The sequence below is a fragment of the Gossypium raimondii genome, chromosome 1, assembly GCF_025698545.1.
Source record: "Gossypium raimondii isolate GPD5lz chromosome 1, ASM2569854v1, whole genome shotgun sequence".
Classification (NCBI taxonomy): Eukaryota; Viridiplantae; Streptophyta; class Magnoliopsida; order Malvales; family Malvaceae; genus Gossypium; species Gossypium raimondii.
The window spans coordinates 4079707-4105269 of NC_068565.1; the positions used below are offsets into that span (position 1 = coordinate 4079707).

The window sequence follows — 25563 nt, forward strand, 5'->3', positions numbered from 1 at the left end:
TGAAATGAAGATGATCCACAAAAATGACACTTGAGAGCTAGTTGATAGGCCAGCAAATAAGAAAGTTATTGGTGTAAAATGAGTGTTCAGGACCAAGAACAATACAGATGGGTCCCTGAATAAGCACAAAGCTAAGCTGGTTGTAAAGGGATACAGTCAGCAGCATGGCATCAATTACTCTGAAACCTTTGCACCAGTTGTAATGTTAGATACCATAACGCTGTTGTTTGCCTTAGTTGCTCAAAAGTAGTGGAAAGTGCACCAGCTGGATGTTAAATCAGCTTTTCTAAATGGATTTCTCAAGGAAGAGATTTTTGTTGAGCAACCTGATGGATTCAAGGTTCTTGGTGAAGAACACAAGGTCTACAAGCTGAAGAAGGCTTTGTATGGTCTAAAATAGGCTCCAAGGGCTGGTATGACAGAATTGATGCCTACTTGTCAAGGCTGGGGTTCGAGAAGAGCTTTAGTGAGCCTACACTCTATGTGAAGAAGGCTGAGAAAGAAACATTTCTGATTGTGTCTTTGTTTGTAGATGATCTGCTGGTTACTGGTTGTAGGGGTAAGTTGATTGAAGAATTCAAGAAGTGGGTGCAAGATGTTTTCGAGACGACTGATTTAGGCTTGATATCCTACTTCCTTGGTATGAAAGTGAATCAGAGTGAGCATGGTATTTTTATAAGCCAGCAAGATTTTGCACTGAAGGTTCTAAGCAAGTTCTACATGACAAATTGCAAGCCTGCTAGCACTCTTATGGTTCTAGGAGAAAAACTCTCAAGCAACAATGATCATGATCGTGTGGATGAGAAAAGCTACAGAAGTCTGGTTGGTTGCCTACTTTACCTGACAACAACAAGGTCAGACATCATGTATACAGTTAGCCTTATATCGAGGTTCATGCATTGCTTCAATGTAGCTTATTTTAAAGCTGCTAAAATAGTCTTGAGTTATGTCAAAGGGACCTTAAACTATGGAGTGAAGTTTGAGAGAGCTAAGGAGCTGAAGTTGGTTGACAATTCAGACAGTGACTGGGCTGGCTCAGCTGATGATATGAAGAGCACATCGGGCTACTTCTTCACTCTAGGTTTAGGAGTTTTTTGTTGGAGCTCTAAGAAACAACAGACAGTAGCTTAATCCACTATAGAGGTAGAGTATATTGCAGCTGCTACTACTGTTAATCAAGCCATTTGGCTTAGGAAGCTTTTGTGTGACTTGAATTCTGATCATGAGGAAGAAACAGAGATCAAAGTGGATAATCAATCAGTAGTTGTTATTGCCAAGAATCCTTTTTTTCATGGCAAGACCAAGCATTTCAAGATTAAGTATCATTTTGTAAGGGAAGCAGAATTGTCAAAGGAAGTCAACTTAATTTATTGTTGCTCGGTTCAGCTTGCAGACATTCTGACCAAGCCACTAGCTGCTACAAGATTCGAGTATTTGAAGAAGGAAATTGGAGTATGCTGCTTTGTAGCCAAGGAGGAGTGTTGAAAGGTGGCAACACAACAACAGCATGCAAGTGACCCAGCAACACAGCATCAGCATGCAAATGTCCATGGTGTAATTCGGTTATAGAGCTTTTGTAATAGTTGACTTTTGCTAGTTTAGTTGTAATCCTTTTTTGTTTGTTCAGCTAAGGATTAATCATGTATTTAGCTGATTTAGTAGTCATTTAGGTTGTCTTTAAGCTGATTTAATAGCTTGGATACTTGCACAAGCAAGTTTTGTTTTTTTACCAATGTAATTGAACTACTTATGTATATGGCATTTTTGCTTATTCAAGTAATGAAGTTGATCTTTTCTTCATCATCCAACATTCGTATTTTGCTTTTGTTTTTCATCTTTCAAACACAAATTTTTGTTTTTGATCTTGAGTTATTGATTTAAACTCAACATGGATCATTTTCCTTTAGAACAAAATAACTATTAGTCGATGAAAAGTTAATCCTTGTTTAGTAGTACATATTAAAATAATAGGTATTCACGCAAATATATACAACTATCAGATTTAAAAAATAATAATAAAACAAATTAGGGAGGCTGAGTTTTTTATTAAAAAAAGGGTGAAGTTGAGCTAGGTGCTTGACTTAGGCGACGCAAACATGAGAGTAGTGAAAAAAAAAATAAGGGCCAAGTAGTGGGAGTTTTGGTCCAAGCATATCGACCCTAAATCTAAGCTTACTTCAATTCAGGCACGTTACTAAGAAGAAGCAGACAGCTATAACTTTGTTTATCTCTATTGTGCAGCTGCCTATTATCATCTCAAAAATATCGGTAGAAGTGCCATATCAACAAGCTATATAAGCCTTATCAAACTTGATGTCCGAAAAGATTTTAAGTCATTTAATGTTTTTATTCATATATTTCTACGAGTAGGACCAATCAAACATTAAAGATGAAAATCAATGTTCAAACATTATTTGATGAATTGAAAACTTTTTGTATATGATTTTTGTATTTTAATTAATATTTTAATTAGGCAGTAAATGCAGGACAACTGTAATCGAAAAGGGAAACTGATGTTAAGGTTTCCACAGAAAGTAAGGCCACAGTCCTTGCCTAGGCCTCTAGCGGTGGAAGCCCGAGGGAAGAAAGATAGAGAAAGGGCCAGCAGGTGCAGGAGGAGACAAAATAATTGAAGTTTTGGTCTTGCTATCCTAACGTTCCAGTGGCAGAGAAAGGAGATTAATTAATTAAGGCTGAGGCTAACCAAGTGAAGCATTCTATTTCTTCATCTAACAGTTATGTTTATCTTTCACCCTTGTGCCAATGAAAGTTATGTTTATCTTTACGGTGCCAATCAATCTGTGGCTGAAAAGTCAGTCCACTAATAAAGCCAATTGTAGTGTCAATATTTCATAACCAAAAAAAGTCAGTCTTTGGATATTTTTCTTCATATATTTCTACACATACAACCAACCAAACAGGAATTAAAGAAGAAAATCCATGTTCGACTTCACAATTAGAGGTAATGAATTCTTTGTAGTTCATCCAATCAAATCTGAACAATTGGGAGGTTAACATAAGCTACAACACTTCAATATCCAGCAACAACAATCTAATAAACATAACAAAAAGGCAACAATTATCATTTTCCTCACGAGACTGTTTTCACTTTCTGTCATGTTTTCAAGTTCTATGCTCTTCTCTAGTTCAAGTCGATCATAAATCCATGTAGGAAATTAAATTTGACTTGAATGATCAACAAATATTTAAATTTATCTTCTTTCCCACAATTTCCATTAGTATCATTCTAAAACTATAAACATCAGCTTTATATGATACCTCTAATGTTTTTATAAAACAATTAAGGAGTTATATATTCAAATGTACCTCGTGCTGTGAAAGAAATAATGTTATCATCCACTTAGTACAATTTTATAAATCCAAAATCCAAACTTTCGGATTAAAGCTTTATATTAAATTTTTTGTACTTTATAGTTAATTTTAATTATAATTATTTTGATAATATAATTTATAATTGTAATTTGCACTAATAACCTAAACAATTAACATCTCCCTAACAATTTTACCATTTGTATCCTCTTTTGGAATAATAAGAATTGAGAGAAAACAAAATTTGTATGAACATTAATGTTCATTATTATGACCTTGTTGGCTAAATTAGTGTAATATCAATTGGAAGAGTAAAATTATTAAAAAATTAAATTAAAATCACAGAAATAAAATAAAAAATTTAATCTTTTAAATATTCAATGAATACCCAATTATTACAACATAATCATTTATTTAAAACTATTTTTATACTCTTTTTCAAATGCTAAAATGCCTTGAATCATCTCAAATTGATCTGTTTTTAGTGTCTAAAAATATTTAAAACTTAGTAAATTTAAATAAAAAATCATACCTAAATTCAAATCGAATTAAATAGGTTTAGAAATAGGTAATGGGGTTTTTGCAGGATTGCACTATTAAATGTGAAAGTTCCTTTGGCTATAGGAGTTACGTAAATGAAGCTACCTCATTCATCCCTTCATCCATTTCCTATTTCTATTTTTACAAATTCTATATTCATGTGTTCTAATTTTGAAAGGTATATGCCTTGAGCATAGAGGTGTTCATGGGCCGGGCGGCCCGGCCCGGCCCGACGGCCCGCCCGAAATATGGGAGAGTTTGGGTAAAAATATAGGCCCGAAATATGGGCTTGGGCAAAAAAACGAGGCCCGATTAAAAAATGAGCCGGGCCTCGGGCACAACTTTGGTGGCCCCTGCCCGCCCGCCCGAATAATAAATATTTTTATTTTTATTTTTTAACTTTAAAATACTTTTAAAATACTTTTTAAATTTTTTAATTTTAAAATTTTTTAAATATTTTTAAAATACTTTTTTAATTTTTTAATTTTAAAATATTTTTAAAATACTTTTTAAATTTTATTTTAATTTTAAAATAAATTTTTGGTATTTATTTAAAAACGGGCGGGCAGGCCCGGCTTATAATTTTTCCGGCCAGGCCTGGGCAAAATTCTAGGCCCATATTTCTGGCGGGCCGGGCCTAGGACCCGGGCCGAATTTTTTTGGGCCCGCCCGAGCCCGGCCCGCCCATGAGCACCTCTACTTGAGCACAACTTTTTTTAATTCTTGTTAGTTTATGAGATATTTTCACATTTTTTTATATAAAAATATGTTTTAGTTTCTAATATTTTAAATATATAGGTTCTGTTCTAATACTTTATTTGCAAATTATGTCTATTGTTTTTAATAATTATGAAAATTGCAATCAAAATCGATGAACTAAAAATTCAACAATAATTAAATCAAATAAAACGTGAATATATTCAAACAAAATTAATAGATAACATCAGATCAACTAATAGTACTGTAAATTCAACAATAAAGGGAATAATTAGAATCTATATAAACAATGAAGAAAAAATTAAAGACGTAACAAGAGTTGCATCCAACAGGACCAATACTGTTTCGATTACGTTTTGCTACCGCCTTATGCCGCTGCCTGAATTTGCCTATTTGATGTAAACCCACGGCCCCTTCCACCATATTCCCAACAAAATTGTCCATTTTTTACCGATAGACGAACTAGATTGATAATCAATATTCCTTTTTTTTTTATTAATTCTCTAAGAGTTAAATCCTTCTGAATCATCAAAATATCCAGATTCATTTCTCCCCGTTGAATAGAGGATATAACAATTTCGTTTAGATTTATCAGTCTAAGCAGGAGGCAATATACTTTAATATTATTGATTATTCTTTGATTTAAAGAATCATCCCATATCAATTGAAAACGTAAATACCTTTTTAGGAAGAAATCAAGCTCTGCTTCCGTGCTGCTCTTGTATTGCTTTTTCTTTCTATTTTTTTTGTCTGATTTATCATAATCTTCTTCAACATCTTTTTCTTGGTTTGAGTGAACGGATTTAAAATTTCCTTGTTTTTGTGCATCTGGTACAAAACCCCCTTCACTTATGGGTTCTTTTTCTTCTTGATTTCAATTCTCTAATCCAATAATTTGTTTTTCGTTTGGTGCTATAAGGGAGTCCCTTTTTTTATTTTCAGTAATATTTTTATTAATGTTCATATTTCCATTAAAATTGAAATGAAGTAATTTTATTGGTATGATCCATGGTTTAACCTTATATGCATTATATAGCAGCACAAATTCTGGGAAGAACCAAAGTTCTAGATTCAATATAGGATGACTTAGTATTTCTTCATTCAGTCCCATCCAATCAAAATGGCTTCCTTCTTTATTGGACGGGTTGCTTTCTTAATCTTGATAAATTGTGAAATAAAAAAAATGTCCCTTTTATCAATTATTTGATAATTCTTAACCACAGTCTTAATATTTTTGTTACTCTTGGTACTGGTATATATCGACCCAGGACTCAATATCGACCTTATTTTTAAGACAAAAATGAAGAATTCTTCAATTAAAAAACTTTTTTATGCAAAAAATTTCTCATAGCATCTAGGATATCGCCTTCTCCTAGATAATTATGGATAGGGATATCCCTCAGTGTATCAAATTTTTTTTGTTTATCCATGTTGTAATGATAAGAACTCTCTTCCCTCTTATTTAATTTCTTGGAATGGTGATCCATAAGCATACGAGTCCCTCTTATCTTGATAATTAATATATTTATATGATAAAAAATCATATCCATAGTGTTTTTTAAATTTAAATTTTTTATATTTTTGTTCTTGATTCAATTTATATTCTTGAGTCAGTAATGAGTTCACTTGAATTTTTTTTCTTGTAATGAATTAATCTTTCCTTTTCATCTGAATCCCATTTTGTTAAATCTTTATTTTGAGCCAGATAGTGTTGATTGACTCTATTTCGTCATTGTCTTGGTACTAATTTTAGCCATCTATTCTGAACTAAATTGTATTGATAATGACTCCTTAACTAGTTTGTCCATTCATTTATTCTAGAATGCCAAACGATTTTCTGTCTTAACCCATAATGATGTTTTAATCTGGAATGAGATACTCCATATTCTTTAAAATAATCTTTTATTTCATTTTTAAGAAAAAGAAATGTTCCATGATATTGAAGGATAGGTTTGAATTTATAAAAACTAATAACTTGGGTTTGTGATAATTTGTAAAATACATATGCTTGTGAGAGGGAGGATAAGTCACAAAGCTTTTTCATTTTTATTTCTAATTCCTTGCCACGGCCACCTTGGGGAGGGGCTTCATAATTGTAGCCTCCATCTTCCATCCTATCAGCCTGTTGTCCATTGTATCCACGTCCACGGCCACGGGAACCTCGCCCTCTGCCTCGACCATAGCCACGATTGTGATTCCCGCCTCCATCCTCATACTCAACATTCCCTCTACTCATTGGCCTTCTTCTACCATCTCGACCATTATGTGATCCTAGCTACCTTCACCCGATTAACTGGTAATGGAGGTTGATTCCCGATAGATGACATATCCAATTCTATTTTTGAAAGGGTTATAGTAATGATGGACACATGCCTAGTGGTCTCCAATGGAACAAGTCCTTCTTCCAAAGGCTCCCCCATATCAGTTATATTCGTGGATCCAATTGATGTAATCTGATGAAGACCCACAATTCTTTTCTTAATTAACTCTACAATAGTTACAGCCTGTTAATGGCTTTTCCCATTGCCTTAAACACTATTTGATTGGAGCCGTTTTCCTGAAGCAAAGTCAAGGCGTAACTCATATAATTGCGCATACTGCCTTGATTGCTGATCCGAATCTCCTTCTCGTCAATGGTTGCCTCTGCTTTCGGCCTCTCCACTCTCTGGTAACGATCCATCTTTAATGCTTTGTTAATGGAGGATTAATTGGGAGGGTAAGCTACACTAAGCGGGAGCCCTCTTCTACACCTTATTTCTCTTTCTTTTACACCCTAATGCCTTGGCACATAGGGTGTATAATATATATACTTTAGTTTTAGATTTGTGATTGTGAATCGAATTCCGATTCCGATTACTGTTAGGAATGGAGTTCTTACTGTTTTTATAGAATTAGTACACAAACCTAGGAGTATAGAATTAGGACATAAACTTTAATGTTGAGTCAGGGGTTCGCAGGGAGCCCGGCTCGGAAAAAGTTTTTTATTTAGATTTTTTAAAATTTTTAAAATTTTAAATTAGTAAAAATAAAATTTTACTTCGACCTTTCTTAAAAATGATAAAAAATTAATTTAATATTTTTAAAATTATAAAGATATAGACTATTAAAAGGATAAAATTATACTTTTACTATTATAAAAATTACAATTTAATTTCCACCTAAACAAATTTCTAACTTAACCTTTGTTGAGCCATTGAGCCCAAATTCTAATGTCGAATAATTTAATTAAATAATGGACTTCTCTTTCCTTCCTACAGATTCTTTCTTATATTAAGAATGCAGATTTAACCATTAAATAGAATACAAAGAAAATGATCTAAACTATTGGGTGTAAACAAAAATTTCTAAAGATTTTATATTAATTTCTTGCAAATTTATAAATTGTTTTCTTAATAGTTATGTATAAAAAAAGTTTAAAAATAAAGATTAAATGTCGATTGAGTTTTTAACTCGATTGATATGAGTATTATTGTCAATGCAGGAAGATGTGGGTTCGAGTGCGATAAAGCACATTATCCTCTTATTTATGGGTTGAGGAGGAACTATTGGTAGTTCTAGACATTGTGTCAAAAAGAACAAATATGGTCAAAACATATAATGAGATTGTTCAAAAATAAAAATAAAAATTAAATAAGACCATTGAAACATTGCATAACTTGCAATACATTATATTCCCATATCTATTGAATTCTTAATTACTAATTACTACTTGACAGATCTATAGAAAATACTAAAGACTTTGGAGGTATTTCAAGGAGTTCATCTTCACTTTCAAGCATATTCAAAACTTTGGTCATTGAAGGACGATATATGGGCTTCGTCTGTATGCACCAAAAGGCTACAATTATCATTTTCCTCACAATTTGGGTTTCATTTTCACTCAAGTCTTCAAGCTTCATGTTCTCCCCTAATTCAAATTGATCATAAATCCATGTAGGGAAATAATTTTGACTTGAATGGTCAACAGAATCTTTCAAATTTTTTCTCCGTCCCACAATTTCCATTAGCATCATTCCAAAACTATAAATATCAGCTTTATACGAGATATTTCCAATATTTTTATAAAACAATTCAGGAGCCATATATCCAAATGTACCACGTGCTGCTGTGAGAGAAATAATACTATCATCCACTGGATATAATTTTGCGAGACCAAAATCTGAAACTTTTGGATTAAAATTGTCATCTAAAAGAATGTTATGTGGCTTGATATCAAAATGCAAAATCTTCATGGCACAACCATTATGTAAATATTCAATGCCCCGACCCACTCCAAGTACTATCTCAAACATCTTTGGCCAACTCAAGCTGTTATTTCCTGTTGAAAATATAAATTTGTCTAACGACCCATTTGTCATGAAATCATAAACAAGAGCTTGTTTTTTTCCCTCCACACAAAATCCAATAAGTTGCACCACGTTCACATGATGAATCCTTCCAATAGTTGCTACTTCATTGATAAAATCTTGGCCATTACCTTTTGATTCCTTTAGCAATTTTATTGCAACGAGATTACCACTTCGAAGTTTACCTTTAAACACAGTACCATAACCTCCCTGACCTAATTTATCCTTGAAACCTCCTGTTATTCTCTTTAATTCAGCATATGAATATCTTATAGGCATAAAATTGGTTTGACTTTGAAGAAAGTTCTCAATCAAATCATCTACCAACAGATGTCTTCTTCTTAATTTTCGTATAATAAGAACAGCCAAACAAGATATCCCCAAAAGTGTTCGAGCTAATATAATCCCTATTTTCCAAGAAAAAGTAAGTAAAAGAATCAATCCACACCGATATGTATATATTATTTATTAAAACTTGGTTTGATTAATGCTTATTTATTTTTCTTTTATTCTTTGCTATTTGTTGAATCTTTAATTTATTTTTACTTTTAAACTTTTCATTTTCTATTGAAATAAGAAACAGTAGATGGAACCTAATTTAAGCAATGTGCAAATGCTCTGTTTTTCAAAACAAACTCCGAAACATAATTTTATTTTGACCATAGTATCATAAATGTACCGATTTATACATACCTGTTATTGTAACACACAAAATCTGTACTCCTGTTAAAAGAAAGATTAAAAAGTAATTGTTACTTGAATGCAGATTAAACAAATAATTTTCCTAGCATTTATATACTTATACAAATCTAAGTAATAATTAATAAGACTGCTTGACTGGTTGAATTTTGATTTTGCACAATTAATTTAATATATTTTAAAAGATATTTAAATTAATATTTAATTATAATTCAAGAATCATATTGACTATTAAATTTATGAATTAATGTGCCACATGCTCAATCCATAATGAGTGAGCAATTGTTTCAAATCAATAATACTAATAATCATATTATAACATTTATATCTGAGAGCTAATTAAGCGAAAGAGTGGGAAAAAAAAACTCACATATAAATATTAAAGAAATCTGGAAAACATACCTCTACTAGGCGCATCAACGAAGTAACCCTCTATAGAAGTGCCACGGAGAATTAAGGCCGTGTTGCTTCGTATATATAAGCTAATCCCATACATCAACCCCAAGAACAACGATCCCACTCTGGATTATGCAAACAAAAAATAAACACTAAAATTACGAATAAATATAAACAATACTAAGTTCCATATTGAAAAAAAAAATAAGAAAAGTGCTCACACGTGAGAAACTGAGTTCCATTGCTGCCAACCATCATCACCAACCTTAGAATCATTAGGAAAGTACCATTTGAATTGGGTGCCCTTCAACAACCTTTGGTAAATATCAAAAGTAGAGACGCCAGTGATATCGGAAGGCGTAATTGGAACCAATGCTTCAAATGTGCATGAAGGATGGAAATCAGAGGGCGCAGCTTCAGTACGCAAAAAATAAAAGTAACCATTAGCTGCATCTGAAGGAGAAGTAGAGCAACGAGAAGCATCGATGTAATTAGCCGAAGAGTTTATCATCTTGGTCTTGCAATTTACCACATAAATCTCTCCACGATCATTCATATCAGCTCTATTTAGGCCTAGTACCCCTAAAGATGGGTTCAGCCAGGGGGAGGAACTATGAGGAACGGAGCAGTTATCATCCCCTAGACTCGCATCCACGAGAAGAATAGTTTGGTTGACATAAGAGATGTGTTTAACAAGGAAATTCCCTTTTTTCATAGGGAAAATGGTGCGGTTATTCTCACACACTAGCTCTACCCCATTAAAATTAGGACCACAGCTATGGGCTTGGGTTCTTAATCCAAAAGGGAAACTGATGTTAAGGTTTCCACAGAAAGTAGAACCACAATGCTTGTCTCCTATGCCTCTACCGGTGGCAACATGAAGGCCAAAGTGAGTTAACAAAGCAAGGAGTAGGAGGAAAAATGATGCAAATTTTTGTCTTAGCATCCCTAATATAGCTTAACTAGTTTCAGTTCAATTTGAGAGATGGAGATTTAATAAACAACAAAGATTAAATATGACTTTATCACCAAAAACCCAATAATTAATTAATTAATAGAATGAATTTTATTTTACAATTGGGTTCATTTGACTGAGCGGATAGGGGGTGGCTTCTACTATAAAAGTCAACGGCACACCACCCACGACTAAAACCAAAAGATTGCTGCTGTTTGTTTTTTTGGTCGAATTCAAGAGTTTGACTTTGACTATATGCTATTATTGTTTTTTTTCTAACACCGAAATTATTGTTATTAGAATGTTGACTTGGTTGATGTTGATTTACACCTAACCTAAGCCCTCCCTTATGGACATAATTGTAATTTTATTTTAGTTTCTTTTTCTTGATAATATTATTTGAATTTTATGCTAAATTTTGTCTCCTTTTAATTACAAAACATATTTCATTAAATCAAAATAAACACAGTACTATGGACAGTAGTTGAGGTGCTGTCCATTGCTTGGGAGAAGGTTTTCTAGAAAGTAGCTATCGAATGTGACAACAGAACTGAGATCAATATGCTAACTGATGATACAGTGGGCGTGAACAATTTGCCACTGTAATAACTGTCAAACAACCATGCAAGAAATTTAACAACAAAGATTAAATTAAACAAAAAATAATGTTGACACCATTTTTTTTGATAAAATGGGGTCGACTTGAATTTTGAAAATAAAACGAAAATGAGAGTCGCCACCAATCTTTTTTGATGATGTGTGATCGGGTCACCTCGAAAAACCGTTGTTTTTAATAAACAATCTAGATTTATTAAAACAACGCTTTTGGTCTGCGAAATTCAGAAAGACAAGTTCGGGAGTCGGTTACGTACGAAGAAGGATTAGCACCCTCGTAACGCCCAAAAATTGGTACCTAGTTGATTAATTAGTGTCTTAGTGTCGAAGATTGAAAACTTTGAAGAGTTTTAAAAAATACGATCCTTAAAAAAACTCGAAGCACATGGATTGAAATTTAAGATTCTCTTGTTTCGAAGGAATATCACATCCAGCACGTTAAGACACAATACTTTAAACCATCGAAGCCAAGATCACCTTGTGGTTTCAAAAAAAACATACTTTGAAGTTTTAATAGGATATTTGGCTATTTGGTCAAACGAGAGATCGAAACCCAGCACGTTAGGGTACGCTTTCTCGAATTTTCAAATGCAAAATATTGCCTTTATTTTTTTTTTTTAAAAATCCTCATATCAAGAAAATAACATGTAACATCCAATGCATTAGGACACAACGTATCGAATTCCCGATACGAGAATACATGCCAAAAAATTTATTTATTTGAAAGACATTCGATTCTCTCGATTTTAGAAAAGACTATATTCCGTAAGTTAGAACACGATCTTTTATTAATTCACGAGATCGTTTTAAAAACTTATGTTTAAAAAGATTCGTGTAGTTAGATTTATCGCGAATATTGAAACCCCGTAAGTTAGGGTACGACCTTCTCAAATCTAAACACGAAATTTTGCTTATTCAAAAGTCATAATTTAAAAGGATATTTTGCCATTTAGGTTAAACGAGAAATCGAAACCCAGTAAATTAAGATACAATTTTCTTGAATCGCCAATACACAAAATATTGCCTTATTTGAAATTTTCATTTTTTGCATGTTTAGGTAAAAAAATGTAATGTTTGAAATAATGCGTGAACAAAAGGGTTGCGTTGATGGGGTGACAATTTATAATATGGTGAAATAATTTTCAAACAACATGATATACGAATGAATTATCATAGCATGGAAATACAAGTAAACGAAATAATACGCATACTGGCAATAATTACACAACACATCAAATACAAAACTAATAATCAAAGCAAATAAAACGAACAATATATATAGGTCAATTTAAAGAAAATAATAACTCAAAATGAATGATTTGTGAAAGCATTTCAAAATAAATAATAACGATTCAAATAAATGGAATATATATAAAATTAAACTAAAATAAATAACAATGAAAACAATTAAAAAATAAATAATATATTTAAAAGAACATATAAAACAGTTTTGAAAATATATATATACGTACATAAAAAATTGAAAGATATTCATACATAAGTTTATAAGAAATAATATATAAAAACTAAAAATAAAAATAATTTTAATGTAAAACAATTTCAAATAAATAATAAATATAAAAACTTAAAATAAGTAATGATAAAAGAACATTTTCTATAAATAAATAAATTAAATAAACCGAGGATGAGGCTGAAATGGAATTAAAATTCGAGGCTTTAATTGCAAAATCATAAACAGGTCGAAAGGGGACTGAAATAAGACGCGCTTAAGGCATGAGAGACTAAATGAGAAATTTTCCCGGCCCCGCAGTGCAGCTTTTCAACGCGGGCCAAAATGAAACAAATGTAAAATTTCTGGGGCCAAAATAAAAATAAACAGTAGGGACCAGACTGCATTAAGGTGCAAAATTTGAGGGCCTGAACATGAAATTAGCCCCTCCAAGAAAAAAAAGTGGGTCTGCTACTGGGTCGGGTCGCATGCGAGGGTCAGGGCCAAAACGACGTCGTTTTGGCACCTGACCTCCGGTTGCAAAACGGCGCCGTTGTCCGCTTCTTTACATACCAATTTTTTTTTTTTAAAATCTCATTTTCAAGCCCTTTCCTTCAAAAAACAGAGAGAACTCTCCCAAATGCTTCCCCCCATCCGGTCAGAGGGCGCCACCATGGCTCCACCGCAGCCACCGAGCGCCGGCGCCGTTGACCGCCGAATGAGGTTGCCGGATTCCATCGGAGAAAGGCCATTTTGGCCATTTCTCCTCCCTTAGTCCGTTTCTTGAGATGAAAAATCCAAAAAAGCAAAGAAAAATAATAAAAAAAACCCTTCCCCTTTTAAGCCCGATTCCGACGACGGCGAAGGGACTTCCGTCGACGGAGCCACGGGGCGAATCGGGTACGTTTCTCTTTTCCTTTCTTATCCTTTCTTTTATTACTAGTTTTAAAATCAGATTTTTTAAAAAGAAATTTGATAAATAAAATAAGTAAATAATTCGAAAAAAGAATCGGAGAAGACAACAACCTTTGTTTCTATTTCTGAAATTCGTACAAAAAAATGCCCAGAAGAACATTACAGAGATTGAGTCTAGGCTTTTATAGCCGAACTAAAAGCTAATAATCGCTGTGATTTCTTTTGTCTTTTTCTTTCTGTTTTTTTTCTTTTCTGTTTGCTGCTTTCTTTTGTTTTTCTCTTGTTGTCTTTTCTTGCAGAAGGGAGGGCCAACGATAGGCCAGCAGCGACGGCAGTGTCAGAGGCGTGATAGTGGCGTGCGGCGGCGCGAAGGGCACGCGAGGAGACCACGTGCGGTGCTGCGGCTGGGGCAGCAGCATGCGGCGCCCTAGGGTTTCTTGCTGAAACTTTTTCTGATTTTGTTGGGCTTGTTGGGCTAGGATTTTTAGGGTTAGGTTTGGGCTTGTTTCTGTTTGCCTGGGCCCGGGCAAAAATGGGCCACTACAATAAATATTTTATCTATGTAATTATTTTATAAATAAAATTTTGAGTTTAGATGAGATTGAAGAAGAATTCCTACTAATGTATAAAATAGCAGACGTTTACACATAAATAAATATTGGTCTACATCTCACATAGTAATTTTAGGAGATTCTTGTCTATTTATCTTCATAGCCATTCCAGGGCAGCAAACGAAAGCAAATTATCCTTTGAAATATTACACAACTTGCATTACGCACAGTCTTGTGTCTGTTTAATTCTTATTCACTATTATTACATGACATGTCCACAGAAAATATCAAAGACTTCGGAGGTATCTCAAGGAGCTCGTCTTCACTTTCAAGCATCTTCAATACTTTGGTCATTGAAGGACGATGTATAGGCTTCGTTTGTATGCACCAAAAAGCAACCATTATCATTTTTCTCATGATGCTGTTTTCACTTTCTGTCATATCTTCAAGCTCTATGTTCTCCCCTAGTTGAAGTCTATCATAAATCCATGTAGGAAAATAAACTTGACTTGAATGCTCGGCAGAAGCGTTTAAATTTTTTCTCTTTCCCACAATTTCCATTAGCATCATTCCAAAACTATAAACATCAGCTTTATACGAGATACCTCCAATACTTTTATAAAATAATTCAGGAGCCATATATCCAAATGTACCACGTGCTGCTGTGAGAAAAATAATACTGTTATCCACTGGATACAATTTTGCTAGACCAAAATCTGAAACTTTTGAATTAAAATTGTCATCTAAAAGAATGTTATGTGGCTTGATATCAAAATGTAAAATCTTCATGGCACAACCATTATGTAAATATTCAATACCTCGACCCACGCCAACTACTATCTCAAACATCTTTTCCCAACTCAAGCTGCTACTTCCTGATGAAAATATAAATTTGTCTAAAGACCCATTTATCATGAAATCATAAACAAGAGCTTGTTTTTTCCTCTCCACGCAAAATCCAATAAGTTGCACTACATTCACATGATGAATCCTTCCAATAGTTGCAACTTCATTGATAAAATCTTGGCCATTACCTTTTGATTCCTTTAGCAATTTTACTGCAACGAGTTTGCCACTTTGAAGTTTGCCTTTAAACACAGTGCCGAAACCTCCCTGGCCTAATTTATTCTTGAAACCTCCTGTTATTTTTTTTATTTCAGCATACGAATACCTTATCGGCATAAAATTCTTTTGACTTTGAAGAAAGTTTTCAATCGCATCATCCACCGACAAATGTCTTCTTCTTAATTTACGTATAATAAGAACAGTCAAACAAGATATCCCCAAAAGTGTCCGAACTAATATAATCCCTGTTTTCAAAGAAAAATAAGTAAAAGAATCAAACCACAATTCTGAAATATGTATATATTATTTATTAATTCTTCGTAATTTCTTGAATCTTTAATTTACTTTTTACTTTTAAACTTTTCATTTTCTATTGAAATAAGAAACAGTAGATGAAGCCTAATTTAAGCAATGTGCAAATGCTCTATTTTTCCAAAACAAACTCCAAAGCATAGTTTTTATTTTGACCATAGTATAAAAAGTGTACCCAGTTATAAATACCTGTTATTGTAACCAAAAAATCTGTATTTCTGTTAAAAGGCAAATAAAAAAAGGAATTATTAGTTGAATGGATGGTAGGAACTAGGAAAGCAAAAGAGAAATTCATTAGTTAAAAAATATATAAGTAAATAAATTTTTTTTATATAAAACTACACAAAGATTGTATATTGATTCAAAGTACCTTTGCTAGGTGGAGAAGTAGCAGATGGGAGGACATGTACAAGAGCCATCATGCTTTCTGCATATAGTAAAAGCAGACCAACACACACCCAGAACAACGATTGTAGTCTGGAATATTGAACAAAACACGTTAAAATTTTGTTGGTTAATCAGTGCTCCATAAGACAATGAATTAATAGGACATATTAGCAATTATGTTGTTGTAGACTAAATTTTTATTTGATTTATATATTATTGTTGCAATCATTCAGAAGATGCAAGTTTAAATATGGGATTTAATTTAAGCATAATATAAAAAATATATATTTATTAAAAGAAAAACGAAAGGAGGCTATGTGAATACTAAAAAAAGAATACTTACACGTTAACAGCTGAGCCCCAACGCGGTTTAGATTGAAGACTCCATGTAATTTGGGTGCCCATCCTCAGCCTTCTGTAAATATCAAAAGTAGAGAGGCCATTTATGTTTTGAAGACTGATGGGAACCAGGGCTTCAACAGTGCAAGAGGGATGGAAAGCAGAGGCTGCAGTTCCTCCATCCAAAAAATAAAAGTAATTCTTATTTGTTGGGGGACAAGAAGAGCAACGACAAGCATTGATGTAGTTAGCCCCACTCCATGACTTATTCATCTTCGTACTGCAGTTCATGACAAACATCTCTTCATATGTAAATGGATCGAATTCAAACTCAGTATCAAGATATGTATAAGATGTTGCTCCTATTTGAGGGAATTTTCTACTTGTAGGGGAGCCGAAAGGAAGGGAACTAAGAGGAATAGAGCAGTCATCTTTGTCCACATTCACATCAACAATATGAATAGTTTGGTTATCATTAAAGATGTGTTGGACATAAAAGTTCCCTCGATCCATAGGGAAGATGGCACGGTTATTGTCGCACAGCAGCTCAAATCTCTTAAGACCACAGCTTTGAGGCTCGGTTGTTAATCGAAAAGGGTAACGGATGCTAAGGTTTCCACACAGAGTAAATCCACAAGGCGTGTTTATGCTTCTAGCGGTAGAAGCATGAGGAAAGGAAGATAAAGCAAGGGCTAACAGGCAAAGTAATGGAAGTTTTGGTGTTGCCATCCTAAAGTTTGAGTGGGAGAGACGGGAGAATTTAATACAGGCTAACCAGTCTCAACAGTTTCTGCAATTTTTCACTCTCCAAAACCATGTCTTTCTCACTCAAAATTAAAGAAGAAAAAGGAGTAATAACTAATTGCTCGTGGGTTGTGGCTGACTTTTCCACACCAAATTCACAAAGGAAAAGAAAAGTGTATTTAATTCGCGGATGAAAAGTCAAGTGTAGCCAATAATGGTGTCGATTTTATTACCCCCAAAAGTCTCAAGTCTTTGAATATGTTTTCTTCATATAGTTGTAGGTCCAATCAAACCGGAAAAAGGAAAACCCATGTTCGACTTCACACTTCGCACAAAGATCAACAAGGCTTTGTACTTCATCTGAACAATTGGGTGTCACTTCTACTACACTCTCCTACATAAAAGGCTTAGGAAAAGCTTGTAGGTTGCCGTTAAAATTTTTTTTTAAAGAGTTTAATTTTAAGAATTTTAATAAAATGTTAGATATTTGATAAGGCTATATAAATATTGGTAACTTGATAGAAATATTGATAAAGTCATAAATATTTTAGATTTTTATTATAATTTTGCCTTGGTGTTATTGTTGCTTACTTGGACAGATGTTGTGTTACTTTTATTTGTTCACTTGTTTACTTTAATTTTTGTTGTATGATCATATTTAAAATTTTAAAAATTACATAAAAATATACAACATCAAATTCAATTTTTTTTAATTTAACTCGAATAAATATATTTTATTCGATTTGAATTTCATTTCACTTAATTCAATTCGAAAAAAATTCTAAATCGAGTTAGGATGATGAAATAGGATTCAAAAACTCAATGAACTCAAAATTTTTCTTTTTAATTTGATCGAACGCTCACTTCTAATCGGTAATTTGTAATTTTGGGGGGTTCTTTTCCTCTCTTTTTTTCCCTTAATAATTTATTATGACTAAAAATGAAAGGAACATGCCATTAAAATTAACTTTAAAGGCTAAATCTATTCATTAAAAAAAAATTTAAAAATCAAATCATTAGACATTATCACAAAAATTAATATTTAATCATATTTAAGTCTCAATTGATCAAAATGCCCTCAAGAGCAAAATTATCATTTTGTCCCTCAACTTGTATTTTTTATCCAATTGGACTCGAAACTTTAAAAATGTCTCAAAATGCATTTTAATAGTCTCCCAATAGTAAATCTATTAAAAATGAATTTCTCTAATCAGATATATGTATAAAATTATTGGAACAATTTCGTAAGGAACACCTTTTTTTGGGGGGGAGGAGGGTGTTACAAGTTCTACCATCAATAGTGGCATCTCTCATTCACACATTTCATTATTGTGTAAATCTAGATAGTTCAACCATTGATGGTGGCACTTTTTGTTATTGCATAATTTTGAACGTTTAACCATCGATGGTGGCACCTACTATCAGACGATACTTCGTTACTTATTGCTCAACTTTACAACTATCACACCCTTTCACTAAGGGTATGGCTCCAAAAGATACAATTCCCTCACCCTTCCACTAAAGGTCCAATCCATTAAGGGTTCATTCTAATAAGGGTACAACTCCTAAAAGTACAACTCTCTCACCCTTTCACTAAGGGTACGACTCCAAAATGTGCAACTCCCACACCTTTCTAAGGATCCATTCCATTTAAGGGCGGGCATGACTTCTAAAGATACAACTTTCACATCTTCTTAAGTTTCATTCCATTAAGGGTGCGACTCTTAAAGGTACAACTCTCTCACCCTTCCATTAAAGATTCATTCCACAATAATATGGCTCTTCATAGTCCAACTCTCACACTTTCTTAAAGGTGATATCCATATTACCCTTTTTTAATTATTTATTTATGATAATCAATCCTAACATACTCAATATAATATTGAACAGTTGCTTCCCATTTGAGGCAAGCTTAATTTCAAAGGATTGATTTACCTTCAGTGTTGGTATAATTCTAAGTACTTATGAATGATTTCAATGCCTACGATGCTGGTGTTCATTCTAAGTACTTATGACACGAAAACCTTACCACTACTTTTCATTCTAAGACAAAGTCATTTTATAACCTCCATTTTAATTGGGAGAGGAGACAATAGTTATATATCTTGATATCATGAGTCCCACTAAAGACCTTTATCACTTCATAGATTGAGGCAATGGAGATTCTTCTTCTGTTTCACTGTCCGACCACTGTACACATCTTTGAGCTCATTCTTTCACCATGGGAGTTATTCATTATTTCTCCTCCTCATCTTAATCAGTAATAGCTCTCCACCCTACTCAAGTGAACCACTCCAAACTCCCATCACTCTTTTCACCTTTTTGAAATCTTGTATCAAGTTATATATATTTTCCATCATTAATTTTAAAATTTTAAATGCCCAAATAAATAAATATTAACCTTATACAATACTTATTATGTGGGTAAAAATAAAAATAATATAAAATAAAATTTTAATATAAAAGAATTTTAATTAATATATTTTCAAAAAGTAATGGTTATTGATAAAGTAATAAAATGTATTTATTAATTGTTGATAAAATACATGATACAATATATATATATATATAACACAATGTACTTTAGTTTCAACAAAATGCCGCTATTAAGAGAAAATTAATAAAACCAAGGATAAACTACAAAAATAATCACTTTTATTTACTTCAGATTATATTTTAGTCATTTATGTTTGAAATTTTACGTTTTAGTTACTTACGTTATCGTTTTGATACGAAGTGGTCACTCTACCATTAAGCTTCGTTTCCTCTCTAACAGTAGTCATACATGGTAGTCTAAATGGATTTTAAATATCAACTTAAATGTCCTACGTGATAGTTCAAATTAAATTTATTTAATTAAAAACCTATTTTTATCTTAGCAACTGGACATCCAAGTTGGCATTTAAAACTCATTTGGACTGCCATGTAGGACTGTCGTTAGGAAGGTAACGGATTTTAATGGTAGAGTGACCATTTCGTAACAAAACGATAACGTAAGTGACTAAAATGTAATATGAGGTAAACAAAAGTGACTATCTTTGTAGTTTTCCTTAAAATAAATTTTGTTGTAGAGAAGAAAAAAGAAGGGGATAGTACATTTTTATTGTGAATAGCTTTTTGTAAGTTTATTTTGTTAAAAAGTATTTAGAACTTATTAAACTATTTTTATGTTCTATTCTCATTAGAATGAAATATTATTTTAACCTTTTTTTAAATTTCGTTAATGGAACATAAATTCAATTAAAAAATTCAATATTAACATAGATAAATGTATAGTTATAATGATGTATGTGAATCCTATAATAAAATTAATCCCTTCCTAAACATGCACTACAAACCATTATAAACTATGCAATTACTAACATATTATCTCAATTGTTATTGCATTTGGCATTTATTTATTTCTTACTTCATAATGTACTCAAATATTAATTATGGATTAATCCATTTCATCAAATGCTTGAGTTGAGTTGTTAATTCATATTCATTTTTTTTGAACAAATAAAGACTTTAAGTATGTCATCATTTGTTTGGAGTCTCTACCAAACACCTTGATAATAAGGATTCAAACTTATCATTTCTCCTTCCTCATGTCAAATATTTGTATTGAAAAAATATCGTGAAAAATAGAATGTCGATAATGACAATATATCACAAAGAAAAAAAGAAAGAATAAAAATACTCATATTTTTACGTGGAAATCTTTTCGGGAAAAAAACCATAGGTAGAAGAGAAGATAATTCACTATGTGAAATTCGAATGATTACAAGAGAAGTAGACTATTATGTGGAATTCGAATGATTACAAGAAAAGTAGACCATGTCTATTTATAGGCTTGTAAAACAATATTTCTAATAGAATGAGTGTAGTAGAATCGAAACATCATGATTCGGGTCACTCAATTCTAATAAATATCATCTCCTTTTAAAATGATAAAAAATAAAAAATATTAAGTTTCTAAACTGGATTTATATCTTCTTATTTTGCATAGATCTATTTATAAATTCAGTTATTTGTCTAAATTTGAAAATTTGCTTGAAATTTATGAGGGTTTAAAATATTAAATTTTAAAAAATAAATCCATTTAAAATATGAGTTAAACTTAGTATTGAACATTAAAAACTCAGATTAGACTCAAATCATTCTTTTTTCTAATTTTGTAATATATATTATACTATGTTTTTTTATATTTTTTAATTTATAATACATAAAATATTATATTTAAAATAATATATATTTAAAAATAAACATAAAACATATTAATATTATATTTAAATTTAACCTAATCTCAACCCGATCCATTAATACAGTCTCTAACGGGAAGATTTTGGGTTTATCTTTCAAAACTGTAGGCCCAAGCCAATCCAACTCTGGTCTAAGCTAGGTAGCGAGGGGAACTGAATTACTGTCAACTGTAAAGTGTAGTGTCACTGTGCTGGGAAAAAGTGAATGTAAAACGAAAGAAGCCTATCTTATCCGATGTCTTAAGTAGTTCATAGAAGCAGCAACGGTGAAGCAGTAGGTGAAACCAAAGAAAATGGCTATCCTTTGTGCTTCAACCTCAACCATTTTCTCTTCTTCAGAGAGAACTTCGTTTGGTTCTTTGAAAAAGACTATTCCCAGTAACCAAAGCTCATTTCTTGGGTTCTTCCCTGTAGCAGCATTGTCCAAACCTGGCTCTGTTCTGCCAACAACACTGTCTTTCTCTAAACGAGATTTCCGGGTTTGTTGCCAGGACCTCTCTCTTGTCCCTGAAAACCAACGTTGGATGTTCGAAGAATCCGAGGCTGATGGCCCTGTAAAGACTCTCTCTTTTTCTCTCCTTTTTATTTTCTTCTTCCTTCGTTAAAGCTTTTTCTGGTTTTGAATGGAAGGTAGGTTAATTTAATTTTGTTTGTTTAAGTTATTAATTTTATCTGAAAATTTTGGATTTTTGTTGGTTTGAACCTTGAACAAGACTTGGTAGAGGTTTCTGCTTCTGCTTGGAAACTTTAGCCATTAGATTCATCTCGGGATTGTAAAATTGGGTGTTTCTAATTTCTGTTAAGTGAAAATTATTAGTTTCAGATAATATATATTGGGAATTTCTGTTCTAATGGTGTACATTACTTTCCATTTTTTTTCCACAATTATTATTGCAGGTTTACGTTCACGTTCAGAATCGTTTATCATATGCTATCTGCTTCTCGCAGTGTTTTGATTAGTTTCTGCTTTTCAGTATGACTGATTTCTTATTTCGGGTCATGTTCTTTCTGTTTGCAGGACATTTGGAACAACACATGGTATCCCAAAGCTAAAGATCACATAAATACAGAAAAAACATGGTATGTTGTTGATGCTACGGATAAAATTCTGGGAAGACTGGCATCAACAATTGCCGTGCATATTCGTGGAAAGAATTTGGCCACTTATACTCCTAGTGTGGATATGGGAGCCTTTGTGATAGTGGTATGTGGTTTTTGTGGTCATTAGGTGTCTTGTTAAGACTAAATTTAGGAGCTGTTTTCTTTATAAGAACTCATTTATGTTGTTTGTTGCTAGTTTGGTGTTGAAACTTGAAAAGAGGTTGGACTATGGAGAAACTGTTGGCTGCTCTGAAATTTACATGTTACAATTGCTCACGTTCTTTGGGTTATAATCTGTTCTATTGTGCAAAATTAAAGCTTTTTTTGGTTGACTGCTTTTGCTATTAGTAGTGCAAGTCTATGGATCTTGATCGGGGCTTTTGATGTTCTTTGTGTCTACATATAAGAAGTTGATTGAAACGGAACTCAAGCAAATCTGTGTGTAAGCTCATAGGTTTCGGAGTTATATGATGTTGTGTGTCATTTTTTTTCCTTTTCTATGGTTATTTCATATTGTGTTGAGTTTGCTTCTAGTCTTACCGATCACTCAACTGTTATGAAATGCTTTACATCATGGGAAATTCTTTATACTAGAAATTTTGAAGACATGAAATTTGAAAATGCTTCTATACGGTTGATTGAGTGCTTATTTCTGTATATCTGGATAATAGTATGATGGCATTGTTTTTCATCATGATAAACTACTTGTCTGAGCAATTTCTTTTACAAGGATACTAATATAAAAAGTGCTTGTTTTATTGTTTCTTTGGAAGTTCCTTTCTTAAAAAATTGTGTGCCTTATTATCAGACCCTAGAAAATGTAACAGAGTTGGATTGAGTGGTATAATTTTGCAGTTTTATTGTATGAACAAATTTTCTCTTCTAGAAACCTGTAGCTATTGGTATGGATCTGGTTGCCTATATATTCTGAAAAAAGATATGGTTGCTTCAAGGGTCATAATTCACCTTATAGTAATTTGGCAATTTAGGGGAGGGAGCTTTGGTATTACTTTCTGGTTTCTTACAATATGTTTATTTTATGTTTTATAAATCCTAAAATTTTTTGGTCTACTTTGACTCAATAGGTAAATGCTGAAAAAGTTGCTGTATCTGGAAAGAAAAGGACACAAAAGCTCTACAGGAGGCATTCAGGAAGACCAGGTGGCATGAAAGTGGAAACATTCAACCAGCTGCAGCAGAGAATTCCTGAAAGAATTATTGAGCATGCTGTTCGTGGTATGCTTCCTAAAGGAAGGGTAAGTTCATTGGTTTCAAACTAAAGACTAATAATATGTAGATCTATGTTATCCTGACTTGGTTTCTGTATCAGATATAGGTATGTGCTAGTTATGCTCAACCTTTTCTAAGTATTTTCCATATATTTAGAAGGCTATATCTCCATATCCATGTTCGAATGTGTTAGACATAGGTGAAGGACACAAGAACTTTAGAGAAAACGAAGAATCTGGAACATATAACTTTAAATATGAATTGGTATATGGATATAATTTTTTCCATCCCTTATATCAATAATTTAGCTTGCTTATTAAAGGGATAATAAATCCTCATAACCCTTTGGAATTTATCTATTTGTATCATGTGTGCCTGGTTTCTTTGCATGTCTGACTCTCATTCTACTGCTACGCTTTTCATGCGGTTTAAACTTACTAGGAATTTTCCAAATATGACTGGCCTTCGGGTGTCATGTTTTCACTGACTGGGTGTTATCAAGAATGAGAAAAAAAACCTACTGTGGGCTTTCTATGCCCACTGCCTTGAACTTGGTGATTTAGGTACTCTACAAATAGCTTTAAATTTGTAATAAAGACAGCAAAAAGGCCCGTTACAGTCATGGATGATGGAGGAGTCTAAAATGTACTAGTGCTGAAAGAATATTAACCCTGAAATCTGAGGAACTCTGTTAATGGTCTATGTAATGTGCAAAGTTCCATGTGCCAACCTTTGAAATGAAGAAAATAGGATATGGTAAACAATTTGACATCAGCTAAGCAACCTCAGTTTGTGAATACAATCATGATAATTCTTACTAGAGTTCATGTGTTAAGGTTTACAAAAGAGAATAAATCTAATTCAAGGCAATAATTACAATGACTTGTATTGGCTTTTACAATGAATCCATTGGTTCCAATCTGTTTCAGAAGTTTACTCCAGGAAACAATATGCTGTTTCTTTCGTATACCATGCATGATGTTCAACATCAATTATTGCCTAACCCAACACTAGTATTTGCCTTCCTCAGCTTGGTAGAGCATTGTTTAACCACCTAAAGGTTTACAAGGGTCCAGACCATCCACACGATGCCCAGAAGCCTATTGAGCTGCCAATACGGGACAAGAGGGTTCAGAAGCAGAGATAATCAAAATATAAAGCAGGGTCTGGCTTGAGAGTGCGCAGGCAATGCTTCACATCCTGCTTGCCATTTACTCATGTTTTTGGTCCTCCGAGTATGAGCTTCTTTCTTTGGCTCTCCATGACAGCATGCTGCACTTGTTTATATTTTGATTGTTGAGGTATTTGAAATGAATCTTACCTTTCTTGAGCTGAAGTTGGATGCTAAACTCTGATTGTTATTTATGATGTATGTTTCAGTTTCTTGGGATTGAACCAAGTTTGTTTGATTCATTAATCAAATAATTCATCATTTATTTCTTTTAATTTTAATGATTATAATCTAAATTGGGATAAAACTTCATTAGTTTTTACTGGTGACTAAATCCTGGTTGCAATGGCTCCTTTTGGCATCTGTGACGATGAAGCTAGGTTATTACTAGCTCATCTGACTGGTAGCTAGCAACCAGACTGGTTGCAGGTGTTGCAGAAGCTGATTATTTTTTCT

The 25563-nt window shown here is 32.8% G+C and overlaps 3 protein-coding genes and 1 pseudogene across 10 annotated transcripts; 1 reads left to right on the forward strand and 3 right to left on the reverse strand.

Annotated features, from left to right (window-relative positions):
* Window positions 1-6514: 6514 nt before the first annotated feature.
* LOC105776839 (uncharacterized) lies at window positions 6515-7267 on the reverse strand (annotated as a pseudogene).
* A 902-nt stretch (window positions 7268-8169) lies between these two features.
* On the reverse strand, window positions 8170-11003 carry LOC105776822 (rust resistance kinase Lr10). The gene is made up of 4 exons (XM_012599740.2): window positions 10250-11003; window positions 10035-10153; window positions 9627-9656; window positions 8170-9340 (listed from the first exon to the last, which is right to left on the reverse strand). Exons 1-4 carry the CDS (start codon window positions 10972-10974, stop codon window positions 8286-8288), a joined length of 1929 nt encoding a protein of 642 aa, XP_012455194.1. The 5' UTR covers window positions 10975-11003; the 3' UTR covers window positions 8170-8285.
* A 3227-nt stretch (window positions 11004-14230) lies between these two features.
* Window positions 14231-17483, reverse strand: LOC105776827 (rust resistance kinase Lr10). Of its 8 annotated transcripts, none has more exons than XM_052630186.1 (5): window positions 16622-17483; window positions 16262-16368; window positions 15549-15824; window positions 15333-15389; window positions 14231-15173 (listed from the first exon to the last, which is right to left on the reverse strand). In XM_052630186.1, the coding sequence occupies exons 1-5, from the start codon at window positions 17344-17346 to the stop codon at window positions 14764-14766; spliced, it is 1575 nt and encodes a 524-aa protein (XP_052486146.1). In that variant the 5' UTR covers window positions 17347-17483; the 3' UTR covers window positions 14231-14763. The 8 variants fall into 8 exon arrangements, with proteins under 8 accessions (XP_052486146.1, XP_052486142.1, XP_052486154.1 ...); XM_052630182.1 differs by having other exon boundaries at window positions 14231-15176; XM_052630194.1 differs by lacking the exon at window positions 15333-15389.
* Window positions 17484-21781: 4298 nt separating this feature from the next.
* Window positions 21782-25382, forward strand: LOC105776859 (50S ribosomal protein L13, chloroplastic). Its single transcript, XM_012599801.2, has 4 exons — window positions 21782-22159; window positions 22624-22809; window positions 23792-23962; window positions 24967-25382. Exons 1-4 carry the CDS (start codon window positions 21899-21901, stop codon window positions 25081-25083), a joined length of 735 nt encoding a protein of 244 aa, XP_012455255.1. The 5' UTR covers window positions 21782-21898; the 3' UTR covers window positions 25084-25382.
* The last annotated feature ends 181 nt before the right edge of the window (window positions 25383-25563 follow it).